Source organism: Stegodyphus dumicola, chromosome 2, assembly GCF_044657685.1.
Source record: "Stegodyphus dumicola isolate Sdum_Otavi_A_Nest chromosome 2, ASM4465768v1".
Taxonomy (NCBI): Eukaryota; Metazoa; Arthropoda; class Arachnida; order Araneae; family Eresidae; genus Stegodyphus; species Stegodyphus dumicola.
In genome coordinates, this window is record NC_140769.1 from 1,088,328 (window position 1) to 1,107,338 (window position 19,011).

The 19,011-nt window shown below is 35.7% G+C and overlaps 1 protein-coding gene across 1 annotated transcript in view; it reads right to left on the bottom strand.

Moving 5' to 3' along the window:
- The window catches only part of LOC118194141 (intermembrane lipid transfer protein VPS13A-like), a 483,044-nt gene that overhangs the window by 353,145 nt on the left and 110,888 nt on the right, over window positions 1-19,011 (bottom strand). Inside the window, exons 21-24 of the mRNA XM_085810380.1 lie at window positions 17,640-17,760; window positions 15,766-16,077; window positions 9,303-9,376; window positions 2,871-3,013 (exon numbers count right to left, since the gene is read on the bottom strand). Coding sequence (XP_085666506.1) covers window positions 2,871-3,013; window positions 9,303-9,376; window positions 15,766-16,077; window positions 17,640-17,760 — 650 coding nt within the window. The remainder of the gene's footprint in view (window positions 1-2,870; window positions 3,014-9,302; window positions 9,377-15,765; window positions 16,078-17,639; window positions 17,761-19,011) is intronic.

Below are 19,011 nucleotides of genomic sequence, written 5' to 3' on the forward strand. Positions count from 1 at the left end.
ACTAAAAGACTCTCTCGATGCACTCGACGACCAACTCGGCGCTAGACTTCGAGACACTCGTTCAATGGCTGACTATCAGCTCGCTAGACGAGGCACACACACTCTCGATGTGAGACACACTGACTGACTGCGGACCAGCAGGGTTTATATAGCTTTCGGCCTGCGTTCGAGAACATTCTGGGCTAAACCGGTAAGAATTCGTTCCAGAAGGTTCTCCAACCGTCCATGGTGTATTGCCAATTTTGTCGCCAAATGGACAATTTCACGCCAAAAGTGGCAACTCTGTCTTTCTTTGCCATTTTATTGCAACCCTAAAACTGCTTGGTGGGGAAGCTATCTCACCGCGCCTGTACATTTCGTAACAATATGACTATTAGCATTTATTGAATATTTACTTAATAAAATAGTGATTAATCTCTAATGGCCTTCAATTTTTAAACTTCTGTCAATTAAATTTTAATGTCTTTGTTATCGACAATGGATAAAGTGGCTGTTCTATAGAATGCCGATGAATGAAGCCTTTAAGTTTTCACACATTTCGTGGGCAGTCTGGACAATGCCGAATGACAAACCTGCAAAGTATGGAGTACACCTTCGCTCCGATTCTTTTCGCACGTTGCAAGACACATACACGACTTTTAACGCTCACCCCAGACTCCAAATGCATTTTGCATTTTGTTCATTCTTTGCTGCGCTAAAAAGGAAGAGCAAAATGGGGTGTTCGAGAACAGATGTCCTCAGAAACTCAGTTAGAATTGAAGATATTTCTAATCGCCAAAAAATCCTGTACTCTCAGGATCCGCCAGGAGTGTATGCAAAACAAATGCCAAACTGGGAAATGTTTTGCCAATCCCACAAAATAGTAATGTAGTATTGTAATTCAGAATATCACTTCAGCCTACCACGTTGCAATAAGTAAGTTAATTTTAATTGTTTCTTTTGTATGCAAAAATTTGTATTTTGCTTATTTCGAATAGACGTTTTCAAAAGGAATTCTTTCATTTCTTTTCCGAGAAAACATCTGTATTTTTGAAAAACGCGCGTGTTTTAAATATTTAACCCTATGGATACCTTTTTTCTCACTTTGCCTAAATATTATTTGTTGTTCTATAGAATGCTATGGTTCAGTCCTATTCCCCGGGGCTATTGGTTGCAGAAGGCCATTGATGTTATGTTTGTGGGAAAAAGAATTGTAAACTAGTCATCCTGTTAAAGAAGACATCAATAGCATATACGGATTCTTGACTTATTTCACATACTTAATGATGCTTATTTATTCATTGGACACGAAGGACTCGATAGAATGTTGAAAGAATTTTTAGCCAAGCTTTAACCAAATGAAGTAATGCACGTCTTCTGAATGCCTTGTCGTGACATTTTCCCCAGACTTTGCCTAAATAACATTTGTCGACCTACTGAATGCTTAGGTCCCATACACAATGCCTAAGAAAAGTTTTCACTTAAATGGAGGAACGCACGTCTTCTAAATGCCTTGTCGTCAACTTTTTCGAGATTTGACCTAAATAGCGTTTGTCGATCTACTGAATGTTTAGATCTATCAAATGGAGGAATGAACGTCTTCTAAATGCCTTGTCGTGACCTTTTTCCAGACTTTGCCTAAATGGCATTCGTTGAGCTACTGAATGCTTAGGTCTCGTATACAATGTCTAAGAAAACTGATAAACCAAATGGAGGAATGCATGTCTTCTAAACGCCTTGTCGTGACCTTTTTTCAGACTTTGCCTAAATGGCATTCGTCAAACTACTGAATGGTTAGGTCTCGTGTGCAATGCTCAAGAAAAGTTTTCAACCTAATGGAGAAATGTACGTCTTTTAAATGCCTTTCCGTCACCCTTTTCCAGACTTTACCTAAGTAGAATATGTCGATCTACTGATTGCTTAGGTCTCATATCAATTGCCTAAGAAAAGGTTTCAACCAAATGGAGGAATGCATGTCTTCTAAATGCCTCGTCGTGACCTTTACCCAGACTTTGCTTAAATAGCATTTGTCGGTCTAGCATTTGCCGATCTACTGAATGTCCACATCTCATATACAATGCCTAAGAAACGTTTTCAAACAAATGGAAGAATGCACGTCTTCTAAATGCCTTGTTGTGACTTTTATCCAGAATTTGCCTGAATAGAATTTGTCGATCTAGCGTTGTCCGATCTACAGATTGTCTGGGTCTCATATACAATGCCTAAGAAACGTTTTCAACCCAAGTGCAGAAATGCTCGTCTTCTAGACGCCTTTTCGTGACCTTTTTCCAGATTTTGCCTAAATATCATTTGTCGATGTACTGAATGCTTAGGTCTCATATAGAAGGCCTAAGAAAAGTTTACGAGGATTCTCATGTTTTGTACTTTGCCTAAAAACACCACGCGTTCTATAAAATGCGTAGATATTCTATAGCAGGGTTGGCCAAACTTCATGTCAATAAGACCCGCACGTTTGAATTCAGGAATGTTCGAGAGCCGCATCTAAATTTTCTAAAAGCCACAAGTTCACATTTGCAACATTATAGAAGTAGTGGAGGAGGTTTTAAATAGAAAGAAACCCTGATAACTTTGTAAAAAGATTCTAAACTAATTAATTACTTCTTTTTTAGACACTGAATAGTTTCAGTTTACCATATTTCATATATATATTTTACACGCACGAGCCACATAAATTGACTGCGAAAGCTGTATCAGGCTAGTGCCACTCCTGTTCTATAGCATGCCGGCCTCAAAGCAAATTTGAGAAAAGCTAATCAAGAACATAGTGTAACACACAGAAATTCGGGATTTCATTGTTTGAAGGGTTTTGTTAGGTATTCCAGGCCGATCCGATGACTTAATTTGACAAGTTATAACAAGAAGCAACTCACTTAGCAGCGACGTACTGAAGAAATCTCGCCAACGTTACAAAAGCTTCGCGATGAAAAGCCACTGAAAGAGCGCTGACGTCCAACACTAAAGAATGCTCCACTTGATGAAAATGACTCTTGAACTCGGGGCAATTAGCCTGTACCTAGAAAAGAGAAAAATATTTAAAATTAAGGAAATTATAAGCGGAAAGACAATTTGAAACGATTCGAACATTAAATTTCCCACCATAAGATTTGTTAACAGTTTTTAGGTTATCTCTGAGCATTGCAAGTTACCAGTCCGCTCTCAGCCTCACTCCCGATAAAACAATTTTTGTTGCTAACTTTATTATTAAGTTCAACAGCGAAATATTTAAAAACAGCACATTTTTAGAACTCACGACAGACTCTTAGGGGGTGCCATACATTTTTTAATATTCGCTATATTATTTCTTTTAGAACTAGCCGAACGAGTTGCCAGGTTTTCAATGAAATAGTAAAAACGAACAAAGAAATATTAAAAAATCCATTAAGTTGAATTTTCGATTTTCTAATTTTTTTACTTAAAATTGCACAAAGAGGTAAAAGGAAGTACCGGAACGGTATTTTTCCGTTTTGAAGACCGTAAAAAAATTGCAGCGAAAATGCATACGCAAAAGCGCCAAATCTAGCAAATGCGCCCATTTAACAGCGCGCCATATCTAGAGTACGCGCTAATTTCAAATTGCGTAAGTTTATATAGTTCTATATTTCTTAAGCCGCGACTGAAATACTAGTTTAATTTTTAAATTCTTTTTTAATTTTAAATCATTTTTGATTTTAAATCCTTTTTTAATTGTAAATTCTTTTTTGATTTCAAATCCTTTTTTGACTTTAAATCCTTTTTTAATTTTAAATCCTTTTTTGATATCCTATGGATTTAACAATTTGGGAATTGCCCATGACGGAAAGTCTGCAATAGAATATTTGGGTAATGTGCAGAATCACCCACTGCCTGACGCATTTTTAAGAATTGTACATACTCGGTATCCATGTACACATCAACCTATTTTCACTTAAAAAAAAAAATCCCAGAATTGCACAAAAATGGCCCTGCGCACGACCTTGACTTTATCTGTGTACACATCGACCTAGTCACTTAAAAAGTAAAAGAAAATTGACAAAAATCCAATTGTTTTCACCCTTGTAAAAAGCGGCAAACAAATAGGTGGGCGATTCTGCACTTTACGGAAATTTTTTTCAAAGAAAAGGCATCCTTCATTATAGAAAATTATGCTTGAACAACCAACGAGATGAAATTATGCTTTAGCGATAACTCGGTAGCGAAATACCGATGTAGGCATACATTCAGTTACGTTTAGCAATTTTTATATAAATTATAATAATGATCTGAAATAGTTATTTACTCTTATGCTTCCATTCAGTCATGTTTAGATTTTTTATATAATAATAAAAATGTATTATATGAAATTAACCTTTCATCTAAATTAAAACATAGATAGTTATTTACTATAATACTTCCTTTCTTGCGTTAGGCTTGTCGCAATTATTTTTGGAAGCACTGGCATCAGCTTTGGCGATTTTTTACGGCCGTCAAAACCGAATAGTATCAAAGGAAAAATTGTTAGAAAAGTAAAAAGGCCTTCACGTCATCGTCTTATCATGACGACTTTCCATATAGAAGGCCCTTGTTTTAATAACAGAACAGCAATTAACAGAAGAAAAATAAACAACAACAAAACAAATAAATAAAAATTTTAAAAAAATCTGAAAGCTTTCAGATTTTACATTACGCCCAAAGACGCATTTTTTTAAAAGTTTAATGTGTTACATTTATTTATTAAATATCATGTGCTTTGCACTTAATCCACAAAACAGTTCAACGGCACTATCGCAAAATAATTTTAAAATGTGTATATTTTCGAAATTTTCGATACAAAGTGTCGTGCGCTGGAGATACATTTTTTTTTTTTTTTTCGTACACTGTGTCCATGACTCACTTTGAAATCCTTGAGTTTGTTAATGAAAAATCATTAAAGTTTTATAAAATTTGAAATGGACATTAAAACAAATTCAATATTCGGGCTTCCAAGTTCCCATGTTCGGATGGAGGACTACGTTATTCAAAATTGGATGGCTCTAGGTACCGTTGTTTTATCACAGTGCGAGAAACATACATATATTCATGAAGACTCTTCATTATTTAATTTCTTTAAATATAAAACAGGGCTCTAATGTTTGGTGGCAACAATTTAAAAAGTGAAACAACGCAAAATGCTAAGGCGAAAATATAGTCCTTCTGGGAAAACTCCCCTTTGGACTGATTATATAATGCGTTCTATAAGTGCATCTAGCGTTATTTCATTAAAATGTTTAATATTTCTAACTAGGCATCTCATGATTTAAATGCAGTTTTATTGAAATCAGTCGAATTAAAAGAAAAAATAAAGAACTGCGTTTGTTGCTTTCAAATCACTTTATTTGGTACAAGTAACAGAAAGATAAACTTTGTAATATAAATGGGCTAATCTTTGGAATATGGTAACAGGTAGTTTGGAGACATTTTGGTAAGCCGATAAAGCTAGGACTAATCTGAGAAGTACACAGTTCGAATCAGCGATTATTTTGCCTCAGAGAAATGAGAGATCATGAGACATGTCATGTGACATTTTCCGGAAAATTCCGATCGTGATTTTAGCTAATAAGCACTTAGAAACAATTTCGCTGCTAAAGTGCAGAATTGCCCACTTATTTGTTTGGCGCTTTTTACAAGAGTAAGAAAAATTAGATTTGTGTCAATTTTCTTTGACTTTTTAAGTGAAAATAGCTCGATGTGTACATGGATAAAGTCAAGAGTGTGCGCAATGCCATTTTTGTGCAATTCTGTGATGTTTTTAAGTGAAAATAGGTCGACGTGTACATGGATACCGTGTATGTGCAATTCTTAAAAACGCGGCAAGCAGTGGACGATTCTGCACTTTCTCCCAATTTCGCACCTAATCTTCGTCATGATTAAGCACTTTTCTTCCATAAAAGTTCTAGCATAAGCGTAATTCTGCTAGCAGATTGTTGGAAAAAAATTTTGAGTTAAAAAAAAAAAAAAAGAAAGAAAAAACATACCTTTATTTCGTGAAAACAAAATGGCGTCCAAAAAAAAATTAGCAGGTTGCTGTAGCAGGGTTGGTCGCCAAATTTTCGCCAAAAAATTGCCAACTTATTATAATCCGAAGATTCACCTATAAATGTTTCATTTTATTGGGTTCTTAATAGAGTGAATGCACTAGTCCGATAAAAAGTTAATAAAATGTATTCTTATGAAATGAAATATATCAATCATAGAATATCACAGTTTTTTCACGCAATATAAACAGTGGTTATTTCTTAACCACTGTTATCTTAAAAGTGGTTATATCTTAACCACTCAAACATTAATTAGAACGCAATCCAAAGCGCAGAGAAAGCTAATCGCGAATTCGCTACACTTAACAAACAAAAGTTATCTAAACAACTACTGAGATACTTCTCTCCTGGTTTTTATAGTTTTTAAATAGGCCGCGTGAGACAATTCTAGTAATTTCTGGAAAACAAAAAGCGTAAATTATGGTTACAGCTAACGTAGCACGCAATTACATTTATTCAAATTAAATATCAATTACAGAAATATCCATTGAATCCAATGTTAAATGCACGTGCTTTTGCATCTTTAGTTTTCCGGCGTAGCTTTCTCTTAAAACTCATCAATTAAATAAAACACTTTTAACTATAATTCTATTAAAAATATCTAACTAAATACGAAATTCGTAACAATACTATTTTTTCGACAATACTATTCGTACAATACTATTTTTTTTTCAAGAATGCGAGGACTATACACGAAAGCATCTTTATTATTTAATAGTCAAGAAAATGAAGCGATTTCGAAGTGGTACGGGCAATCTTGGGGATGATTCACTCACTGGTGGGCCAAAAACAGTTGAAACTGAAAATGTAATTGAAATTACGTTTGTTAAAAATATTTATACATAAATAAGCTTTTAATTTTCTTTCTTAGAAAGAATTAATTAATTTATAAAACCGATCCTTAAAATTATGAAATACATTCTAATAAGATGAAAATTCAAAAAGAAAAAATATACAGCGTGTTTATAAAGTCCCGGACACATTTTGAAGTTTAATAACTTATAAAAAAATGAAGATATAAATAAACAAACTTATGGCATTTATTGATGGAATAACTTATATATTTTCCTTTTCAGGTTAGAATATCTTTACTTTTGTAAATATCGTCTGAGCGTGTGGTTAATTTCAGATAATTTCATTTTCCAGTCTAAATATCTGTACTTTTCTAAATATCGTCTGCTTATCAATTCATTTTTCTCTCTTTTGTTTTTGGCAACCATTTCAATGTTATGTTTACTTTTGATGTGTTTATTCTAGTACTTTTGTATGTGATGTTTTATTCGACCGGATATTAAGGAGAATGCATACACCACAAGAGAAAGCACAGATTTTATGGTGGTTCATAGAAACGAAATCCATAATGCAAACACAGGAAAAATTGCAGAAGAATTTACCAAAAAGATCCTCCATCCAAAAGCAGCATCTTGCGGTGGAAAAAGAATTTTCTAGAAACTGGAAGTATCGCAGATAAGAAACGTTCCGGACGTCCCTGCATAAGTGATTTTGATGTTGAGCGTGTCAGAGAGACATTTTTACACAATCCTAGAAAATCTGTGATATCAGCGGCAAGAGAATTGGATATGCCAATTTCGACGGTGTGCAAGGTTATTAAGAAAACATTAAGACTGCATGGATACAAAGTTCAAATTGTTCAAGTTTTGAAACCGGACGATAGGCCTAGCAGGATGTCCTTTGCAACAGATATGCTAAGGAGGATAGAAGATGATCCTGAATTTCTGAAGCGCATAATGTTCTCCGACGAAGCATCCCTTCATCTTTCTGGCATTGTTAATCGCCATGTGCGCATATGGCGATGTGCGCATATGGAGATCTGAAAACCCCCATAAATACCGTGAGGCACAAAGGTATTCCCCAAAGGTTAATGTGTAGTGTGGACTAATGCACGACCGAGTCATCGGGCCTTTTTTTTCCAGAAAGGACGGTCTCATCAGTCATATACTTAAACATGTTGGAAAACTTCGTATGTCCGTAACTAGAAGAGCTTCATCCACATGTCTTTTTTCGAACAAGATGGTGCACCACCTCATTGGAGTACCATCGTTCGTAGTTCTTTGAATGACCATTTTACAGGAAGATGGATTGGGCAAGGAGGTCTAATTCCTTGGCCATTCAGATCACCTGATATAACGGCGCTGAACTTTTTCCTTTGGGGATTTGTAAAAGAAAACGTTTACAGGAGGAGAGTTTCGAACATGGATGACCTCAAAGCCAGAATGACAACCGCAATAGCCTCTGTGGATGCCGACATGCTCGCCGGTACCTGGCGTGAAATTGAATATCGACTTGATATTCTCCGTGCGACGAAGGGGGCACACGTGGAAGTTCATTGACAAGGATCATGAAACTTTTTGAGTCTATCTAACCATTTATGTTATTAATTTTAATCTATCTATATGGGTCCGGGACTTTATAAACACTGCATTTTGCACAAAGCCCCAATAGCCAATAACAATTAATAGCCCCAAAGGGCTATTAATTTTTTTTTTTTTTTTTTTTTTTTTTTTTTTTTTTTTGATATTTTGCTTCCAAAATTTTAAAAGTCCGTTTCACTTTTCAAACTGTTGCCACCTAACGTCACAGCCCTGCATTATATTTAAAGAAATTAAGCAATGAAGAATCTGCACAAATGTATGTATGTTTCTAGCATTGTGGTAAAACGACGGTACCTGGAGACATCGAATTTTGAATGATCTACGTTTCCACCCGAATATGGGCGTCTGGAACCTCGAATTTGGAATTTGTTTTATTATTTGTTTCATATTTTGTAAAGCATTTAGAAGTTTTTGACTAAGAAACTCAATGATTTCGAAGCGAGCAATGGCAACACTTAACGAAAACAAAAAAAAAATTTTACCTCCTGCGCACGAAACTGTGTATCGGAAATTCTAACGATAGGCTCATTTTAAAATTCTTTTGCGATATTGCTGTAGAATTGAATTTTAAGGTTTAAGTGCGAAGAATATGATATTTAATAAATAATGGTAACACACAATACGTTAAGTTAAGACAAACGTTAAGTTTAACACAAACGTTGTTAATTGTTTCTCTAAAAAATTATAATTAAAAAACAATATTAGCAAAAATAATTTTTCAGCTCAAAATTTTATCTAACAGAAACGTTCAATAAAAATCACAAACAAGCAGATGAAAGTTCTTAAATAAAAAACATCCATTCAAAGAGGTACTATGTCCCCTTAAAAATATATCTGCATACTTACAGAGGATAAAAACCTATTCTCAAATAAAATTTACCTTTCTGTAGAGAACAGTTATCATGTCTGCTGCGTTTTCTGAACTAATAAGTTCCAGATATTCTCCAGAAGAGCCTGTAATAGCAATGAGAGTGATGCAAATTATCGCCTTACGTTTTAATAATTTAACGATAATAAATAACGATATAGTTAATTATTATCATTATTCACTCGAAATCAATATTTACGTAATTAATAAATCAGGCATGTGTTTATACAAGATGCGAACAAAGAGTGGGTGTGTGATTATGTCAAAGCCTCGAGGGCTATCTGCCTGCCTTCGTGGAGGTTTAAGAGGAACTGGCTCGTATACATGTTACACATGGGGAAAACCACGAAGACGCCCATGCAGCCAGCCCACTCGCGGGATTCGAACCTAGGACCGAACTACCAGTGTTCAGCGACTTTACCGCTCGGCCGCTGGGGGGCTACGAACAAAGAAATACAAGGTGATTCTAAACTAGTTGTACACATTAGCAAAGTGATAGTACTCAACCAGATGAGCAATAATTACCATCGAACATATAGTCGCATTGCACTCTGAGAGGCAGAAAAGAAGAATATTAGAATTCCAATCCGAACTAACAACAGTGTTGGGAGAGCGAATGAACGAAACCAAATGTTGCACAGTCAGTTTAGTGAGAAACTCACAGAGAGTGTACCTCTGGGTCTATTCAACCAGGTCCTCGGTCCTGGGTAAAGGAACCTAAGTCCTGGGTCTATTGAACTTAAAGTCCAGGATGACAGGATAGATCCAGTTTTCCTGGACTTACTATGCTGCGCTCACTCTACTTGACGCTCCCTTCTATGCGACACGAAGTTCTGACAACCGGAACGCAGCATGAGCTTTTCATGCTAATCTCGGCATCCAGCGGACGCTGGAGTTAGTTGATAATATTCAGCCCTTGATTACATAATTAACTTGTGGCAATCGTTTGCGAGGTTAACACCTTGCCAACCAAAGATATGCATTTCAGTGTTTGCCATCAAAGTCTGAGCTTGAATTAACATTCGAAATCCGTTCTGTGCACTCTCTGTGAGTTTGTCACGAAACTGACCGTGCAACATTTGATCTCGTTCATTCGCTTTCCCAGCACTGTTGTAAGTCAGGTTGGAATTCTAATACAGTACAAAGTCCGTAATCCGGACTCGTCGAGATTTCGGCGATTCCGGATTAGGGGTTTTTCCGGATTATAGATCATCCATTTAAATCTAGTAAGATGGCATGCAGAAATTATACAATTAATAATATGAAACCGTAATTTATGAAATAAAGAACAATTATGATCAAAAGGGTATCAAAATTTACAAAAAAAAAAAAAAACTTAATGTTTATTTGTTTACTTTATTAAACATTTGGATAGGCCTTTATCCATGTTTTGCAGCTTTCAACTATTTGTTTAATGGACATCGAAACATGCTTTCGCTTTGCAGACACTTTCGCAGCTCCAGAATCGTAAACTCTTTTTGACATAATCGAAAGTTCAAGCTTAATTTTTATAAGATTGTTTGTTCTAACAGTCAGCAAAAAATAATAAGCCGGATCCAATTAGAAAATTAAGGAACAGCGCAATCTGCAACATTAACTGAAGTGCCTTAGATAATTTTAGCCTAGCTTATACCGTCCGTTATACATTAAACGCGCATGCGTAAACACATTACGCGTTTTACGCATGCGCATAAAGTTTGTAGCTTTGAGGTCCGGATTATAGATCATTCCGGATTATGGACGTCCGGATTATAGACTTTGTACTGTACTCTTCTTTTCTGCCTCTCAGAGCGGAACGCGACCCTATGTTCTATGGTAATTATTGCTCATCTGGATGAATACTATCACCTCTCTTAATTTGTAAAAGTAATTTAGAACCACCCTGTATATAAGATGCAAAACTATAGATTGTTTCATCAAATGCTTAAAATACAATTTTGCATATCAATTTCGGGAAATACACGAAAACGGGCCGGTAATGTAAGAAAAAACAGGTATTCTATGGCAGTGGTCTCCAGTGCGAGGTTCTTAAAGGGATACTGGGGTAAACCAAAGTAGGGCTCACAAACACCTATATTAACGATAACATACTTAATATAATACTGCTGCATGCGTACGGATTCGTAATAAATTGAGTGCACAAGTCTGATAAAAAGATAACAGAATTTATTCTTATCAGAAGAAATATAATGAAACGCTGGAATTTTTCCTCAAAGATATTCTTACAATATCACACTATCACATGCAGTAGATATATTTGAAACTTCTGAAACATTAAATAGAATGCAATCCAAAGCGCAGAGAAAGCTAATCAGATCTCAAAATGACAGCAACTAAGTAAACAACAACAACTGAACTGAGATGTTCTTTCTCTCTTCAGCCTCGGCAGGCGCTGCATTGCACGGGGAAATAAAACAATTCTAATTACAATTCTACTAAAATAGCCAATTAAATGCAAAATCCGTAACAATACATAATATATTGTAACGAAATGCCCAGCTGTGCTGAGGTAGCTTCTTCACAAAGCGGAGTTAGGGTTGCCAGGAAGTGGCAAAGAAAAGCAGGGTTGCCAAATTTGGCGCGAACTAAGCACATTTGGTGACAAGATTAGCGCTATGTCATAGACGAAGCGAGAACATTCTAGAATGAATTCTTACCCGCTTTCCAAAGAATATTCTCGAAAGCAGGTCAAAACGCCTGCCTGTACGCGGAGTAGTAGTGTCCTGGAGTTTTATCGTGAGTAGTATCTAGAGTACGTTGAGTTCAGTAGTAGTGTCTTGAGCTCCGAGAGCGATCCACCGAGTCGGGAGCTGTACTTTAATGCTTTGCTGTGAAGCTGTATTTGCCGTTATAGCCTGATGGCTCCGTTGCTGATTGTTTCGGCGAGTTTATCGTAAATTTTCGACGACTGTAAACGTGTGTTTGAAACTCCCTTGCCCTGCTAATCAGATCTCAAAATGACAGCAACTAAGTAAACAATAACAACTGATCTGAGATGTTCTTTCTCTCTTCAGCCTCGGCAGGCGCTGCATTGCACGGGGAAACAAAACAATCCATTTTGATTCTTCATTAAGTGTTGTCACCAATCACTTCAAATTCACGAACCCGTCGAATGGAACCAATATTTCTTCTCTTCTGTTCTATATTCTATTTTATTACATTGCGTTCAAAGGTATCGTATTATACTACATTGTATTATTATATTATATAGGGTACAACTTATAATTATTTTCGTCTTAGGGGTATGCGATCAAAAAAGCTTGGTGATAATTGTTCTATAGAATGCTGAGGCCAGGATTTTCCAGCAGGGTCAGTTTTGAACTCCTGACGATCGGCTAAATTTGTAAAGGGACTTATGATGATAAAGCGGTTGGTAGCTCATTTTTAGAACGATTTCGATAAAGCATTCTAAAAGAGCAAATGTTTTGGCGTAAAAATTTCTGGCACCAACTTGTTGTTTGAAATGAGAAATATCGTCTGCTCCTTTTAAAGTCATTCTTCTTTTAAATGCCAAATTTCAAAATTCGCAGACGTGAAATACCCCTATTCCACAATTCAGAATTTTTGTGAAACAAGTCGTATTAAAATATGAAAGTGCAAAATAAGCGACATTACTAATCGGAAAGGGAAAAACCGTCAGTCATGACTTCTATATGGAAACAAAACTCCAAACGAAATACCCGAAAATGGTAGGCACTGTTTCTGATATTTGTAAAGTTAAAGTGTTAGTAAAAAGAAAAAAGCCCGAAGCAGAAATCAGTTGTAAAGTCTTTTAATTACATCTGTATCAACAATAAAAAAGAACGATAAACCACAAATTACAACTTACAAAAGCTGAGAAACAATGTTTACCAGATTATGCCGAGGCATGCGTCCGCGTATAAAGGTAAAGACAAAGCAACAAGCCATACTTCGAGAAATACTGCTGCATTCTCTGAAAAAATTTAAACTGATACAGATATTGAATTTTTAATGTATTCTGGCGAAGTCTCTTCACGTTTCACATACGTGCCTCTTATTAGTTTGAACATTAATTAAAAAACCCGCCAAAATCTTTCTAAAAATGTGTTAACCTTTAATTGGAGGCTAAAGAATCTGATGTGCACACCAATAAGTTCCTTGCTCGGAATATTAAATTATACGTATTTTTTCCTACCTTCCATTCAAACTTATTTCCTGGAATTTCATTAGAGAGATATTTCTCATTCAATGAATTCAGTTCTCACTTCGCGGAACGGCAAAAGTACATAAAACTTCAAAATAACCATACTAAAAATTGAGAGATATAGGAAAACATAAAACAGCAAATACAATTAAAACAATTTTTAAAAAAAAAAATTTAGCTTACAATTAAAATTACAATTTCTACGCAAAAACAAGTCACTCGGCCAGCGGGCAAGAAGGCAGATTTTTTTTTCGGTGCACAAAACTGAAAGTTTACTTTAGGTCTCACTCGGCAAAAGGACACCGAAGGCGTAGAAAGTGACTTAATTTGTTGTGAACGCTATGCTGACTCAATATATGGGATAAGTTAAGAACTCAAATGATAATTCCAGATTGGATTAAGCTTAATTTAATTCGCAATAATAAAATATGACGTTACTTTGTTATTGCGAAGCTTTGTTTCTCTAGATTGGCAACAAATCCACTATCCTGCTAAGTTTAAATGTAAAAAAAAAAAAAAACATGGGCTGCTATGGTAAACAAAAATTAGGCTTAGCCGCAATTAAACAGCTTTTAAATTGTTGATAATTCTACACTATAAGCATTTAAATGTTATTTAGGGCAAAAATGTTATATGGTATAGGCATGTGGGGCTGCCGGGAAGGGGAATTGATTAGACTGAGAACTAAACTGGATTCATTGCAAAGGAGCTGGCTGCTTGCAATCCTTGCAATCACAAGAGCTTTCCGTACTGTTTCTACAGAAGTTATTTGCCTACTTGCTGGCATTCCGCCACTCTCAATTTTTTACAATTTTTTGTTATTTTTTATTACGGAGTCGAAATCTATACTAGAAAAATACGATTCGAAGGAAATAAATCAGTGTATCAAGATGAAGCGGTTGCAATTAGAGAGGCACTGCGGTGGAGTTATAAAAACTTCAAACAGTACTACAATACATATTTATTCTGATGCTCTCTCGGCCCTACAATGCTTGGCGAATCCGGAATCAAGCAATAGACTTCTTTTGGATATAAAACACATTTATAACAAAATAAGATAGAAAAATGGTGTATTTTTTCATTGAGTCAAGGCACATATTGGTGTTACCGGTAATGAGAGGGCGGATATGCTAGCTAAGGAGGCAGCCCTGAGAGAAGGTGATATTTATGAGGCTATTAATGATTCCAGAAGAATTACCTTGAGAAAAATGAAAGCAAGTATAATTGAGAAATGGGCTCGGGAATGGAAAGGTTCAAATAAAAATAAGGGTTACTTGAGGATTTTGACCAAAAAAGAAAAATGGATCTATTTAATAATATACTAGATACTCTTCAAGTTATCACCGATCATGGTAGATTCCCGGCCTATTTAAAACGTTTTAATCTCCAGGGCAATGATCAATGCTTTGCTTGTGGGAAGTACGGAAATGCAGCTCATTTTATGGAAGAATGTAAACTGACCGAGAGTGTGAGGACGAGATTTGGAAAAATAAATGAAGCGAATGTAATTGAGCAAAGAAAATTCTTGAATAGCTATGCAACAGAAATTATGAGGATTGTGAATGAAAACAAGACTATCATAAGAATAGGACTTCATAAATATTTTAAATCTTTTAGTGTTTTTTTTTTTTTTTTTTTTTTTTTTTTTTTTTGTCTGCGTTGGGTGTGCTGCGATAACCATGAGGCCGATTATTGTCGGCCAGGAGCGTTGCAGCATACTCGTAAACTAAACTATAAGCATGCAGGCTAACCAAAAGCTTAGAAACCTTAACCGGAAGATAAGAATAATATAATTCAATTATTTTTAAAGCAAAAAATGCACAACTTACAAACATATAATAATTAAGAAACTGAGCTCAAGGAGACGAATAACAGAGTGGATATATATGTATATATATTTATATACTTTTGTTGCAGCCGATTGCAAAGAAAAAGGGAGGTGCTCACATCTACATTTATAGCTTATAGCAGTCCCACATACAAAATTTCAACGTTCTCAGGTTATTCATTTTTGAGTTATGTGAGACACACACATACATACGTACAGACGTCACGAAAAAATACCTCTTCTGAATCCATTCTAAATCAGTTTTATAATTCGTTCGGGGGGGAAAGAGAGTCCTTTATTCTGTCCTACCGTACAGATGTCATGCAAGAACATCGTTCAACTGCATTCGATAGCGATCAAATTGTGTATTTTCGTTGAAATATGGTACCCGGAATTTTTCGTGATTACAATACTTCCTTTAATTATCACAAGGAAGTAAAAATAGAGGATAGAAAGACAGACAAGAGAGGATAAAAACTTACCTTTATGCAGCTTGTCCACCAGGCGTATCCTATGTAAGGAGGCCTGTAGTGCTGGACCGTACTCCATGTGGGCAGCATCTACGCATAACTTTTCGGCCCTGAGCATGAGATAAGGCTTATCTGTATGATCACTAGACCGCGCAAGGTGGATGGACACTTCGCCTGCAACTAGTCTGAAGAGGATACGAATATAATTACTGGCAGAAACATTATCTTCGAAACCAGGCAGGTCGATTACTCGGGCCCAGTGTTCTGCCGCGCTAAATGCTTCTTCCTCGTCTGATTGATCGGAAAAAGAACGTTCAAGGACCCCTGTAAGAAAAATATATTGTTGATATATAAGTTTCCCGAAGCTTCGTTTACAATAGGACATAACTATTTCATCGTTTTTTCACGAGAGAGACTCGTTGATTTGAAAACTGTCTTCAGGTGTAAGCAACGCCATACACCCTGGGTTGAAAAGGGACCGAGAAAGAGTCGTCGCTTCGTACCAGCACTGTGATGGAAAAGTAATGTATTGTAGAAAGTAATGTCTCGGAAAGTATTATAAATTTTTGATTGTATTTACATTAATTTAGCATTTCTAATTGTTAGTCCAAAGAGGCAATTTGCCCTAAGGGACTTTAAACTTCGATTTAGCATTTCCGTGTTGGTACACTATAAATGTCGGTTCACGTTTTAAATTGTTGCCACGGAATATTATTGACCTGAGTTATATTTAAAGAAATTAAATAACGAAGAATCTGCATAAATGTATGTATGTTTCTCGCAGTGCGATAAAACAACGGTACCTAATTTCGAATGACGTAATCCTCCTGCGAATATGGGCATGTGGAAGCCCAAATATGAAATTTCGATTTTATTCAGCCAAGATATTAATTAAAAACTCCAAGAACATTGATTTTCGCACTCATTTTTCCGAGTGGCAACAGTCTCGCGCGTTGGTGACAAAAGTGTTTTACTTCGAAAACTGTTCCTATGGCTGGCTTTCAAATCCTAGACTTTGTTAATCAAAAATTTTTAAGTTTTGCAAAATCTATCTATCAATCTATATATACATATATATATACAAGAAAGAATGTCTATGTGTTTATTTATTTGTTCGGGTTACTGATTTCTGATTAAATATCATCAACCTTTTGCCACATTTAATCAACTAAAATTGAATATAGGTGAAATATTGGATGGAATTTGAGCCTTTACGACCATTTGATTAGAAAGACGAAAATCACTAAACAATGCGTGCCATTGTTGCCAATATAATGAGAGAGAATTTGTTTATTTTTCTATGGGTTCCATATCGCATGACACTGAAAAATGTATGACCCTGAATCTCATTTTTTGCATCGTTATTAGAGAAGGATTACAGCGGTATCGTTCTCTCTCTTGTTAGATGCATTACTCTCAAACTAACTTAACTGACATAGGGTACTTCCGCTTGTATTAACATAACTTTAAAACATTGGAATTGAAATTTTTCATCAAAGCAAAAAATAGAGTTTAAAATTGTTATCCTATATGTCATTTTGAGACTTTCTAGTTACTTGTTTGCATATCAGAGATCGCCTTGGGCGGCAAATGCCAGTTCTCCTCTCTTTACAGTTCATGTATCAGCACTCCGCAGCACGCTGAAAGTTTCAACTGCGCAGCCGCAAAACAGTGCATGAAAATATGTTTTTGCGTTGCCACAGCAGCGGCTAAAACTGAATGATGATTTGTTTTAAATAATATTTCGCGTTATCTCAATTTCGGCTCGACATTTAGGTGAACCAACCACAGCTAGGGAAATTAAAGAGAAAAAAATTCATTCTGTTTATGGCTGAATCTAAAGTAAATGTAAAATGGGATGAAAAGTGGTTTTAAAGTTGACTTACCGCTTGGTCTCTGAGACTCAGCTTGAGGAGAAGTGAGTAATTTGGGCTTCGATTTTCGATGAAGCCTCTTCCAGACTTCTTTCAAATCTGTGCCCGTAGGGTCCCTGAGAGTATGACTGCACTGAAACCATAAAAATAGTACATTCATTTAGTTACCAAACAAGTGCCTCCACCTTTATGCAATTTCGCCAAGGTACACTGCGAAAAAAGGGGAGGGAGACAATTCTATATCTCCCAATCTACTAGGCCGATTGACAAAATTCAAACTGCGTTCTCCATGTCTCGAAAGCGCGATTTAGGATATATATTAGATTTTTATATAGCTTTGTTCTAATATAGGTATGCTGACACTAAATCGGACTTTTCTGAAATAAACGTACTAGTATTTTTCCACATTTCGATTCTAAGACTCAAATTATGCCTAAATATTAAATTTTGTAAAATTTGGTGCGAAATTTACGAAGAAATTCAAAAATGTATAACGGCACATTTTTTTCAGTTTGCGCCAAGAATAATTCACTCGGAGAACTTCTTAATTTATAGCAACCTATTTTCCTTTCCTTATTTTCATTGTAGAGAAGCGGAAAAATGTCAACGTTCATACTTTAATTTAATAAATAATTTTAACAAAATGCGTAAACCACATTTTGGGGTTATTCTCGCTCAAAGGAAAAGATGCTAAATTTCAAAACTCCCCAATATAATTATATTTGGATTCAGCCTAAATTTCGAATTTTGGAAGAAAGAATCAAGTAACTTAATAAAAAAGAGATATTAATAAATATATATCAACTTCAATTAACACTGAGTTGTTGGGATTTTGAGAGCTAATTTTTGAAAAACTCCTCGTGCAGTTTTTACAAAACGTGACAGTTTGGCATAATTTGAGTCGTAGAATCGAAACATGAAAAATGCAAGTTGAATTTAATCAATCGGCCCAGTAGAACGTGAGCTATAGAACTGTTCCATTTTTTTGCGAATTGTACACTTAGGAATGATGTACACGGAACTACAGCCAGCATTCGTTACACGGCACGCAACTAACAGGTCTTTCTTATAAAATTGATCATTATTGTATCTATGTACAGGGAACTATAGCCTGCATTCGTTACAGTGCATACAACTACATGTCTTTCTTGAAAAGATTAATCACTGTTGTATCTACGTACACTTAGAAATGATGTGCACGGAACTACAGCCAAAATTTGTTACAGTGCACGCAACCGACGGGTCTTTCTTGTAAAATTGATCATTATTGTATCTATGGACACGGAACTATAGCCAGCATTCATTACAGTGTACGCAGCTAACATGCCTTTCTTGGAAAGATTAATCACTATACACCTAGATACAGTGATAGATAGGAAAGATA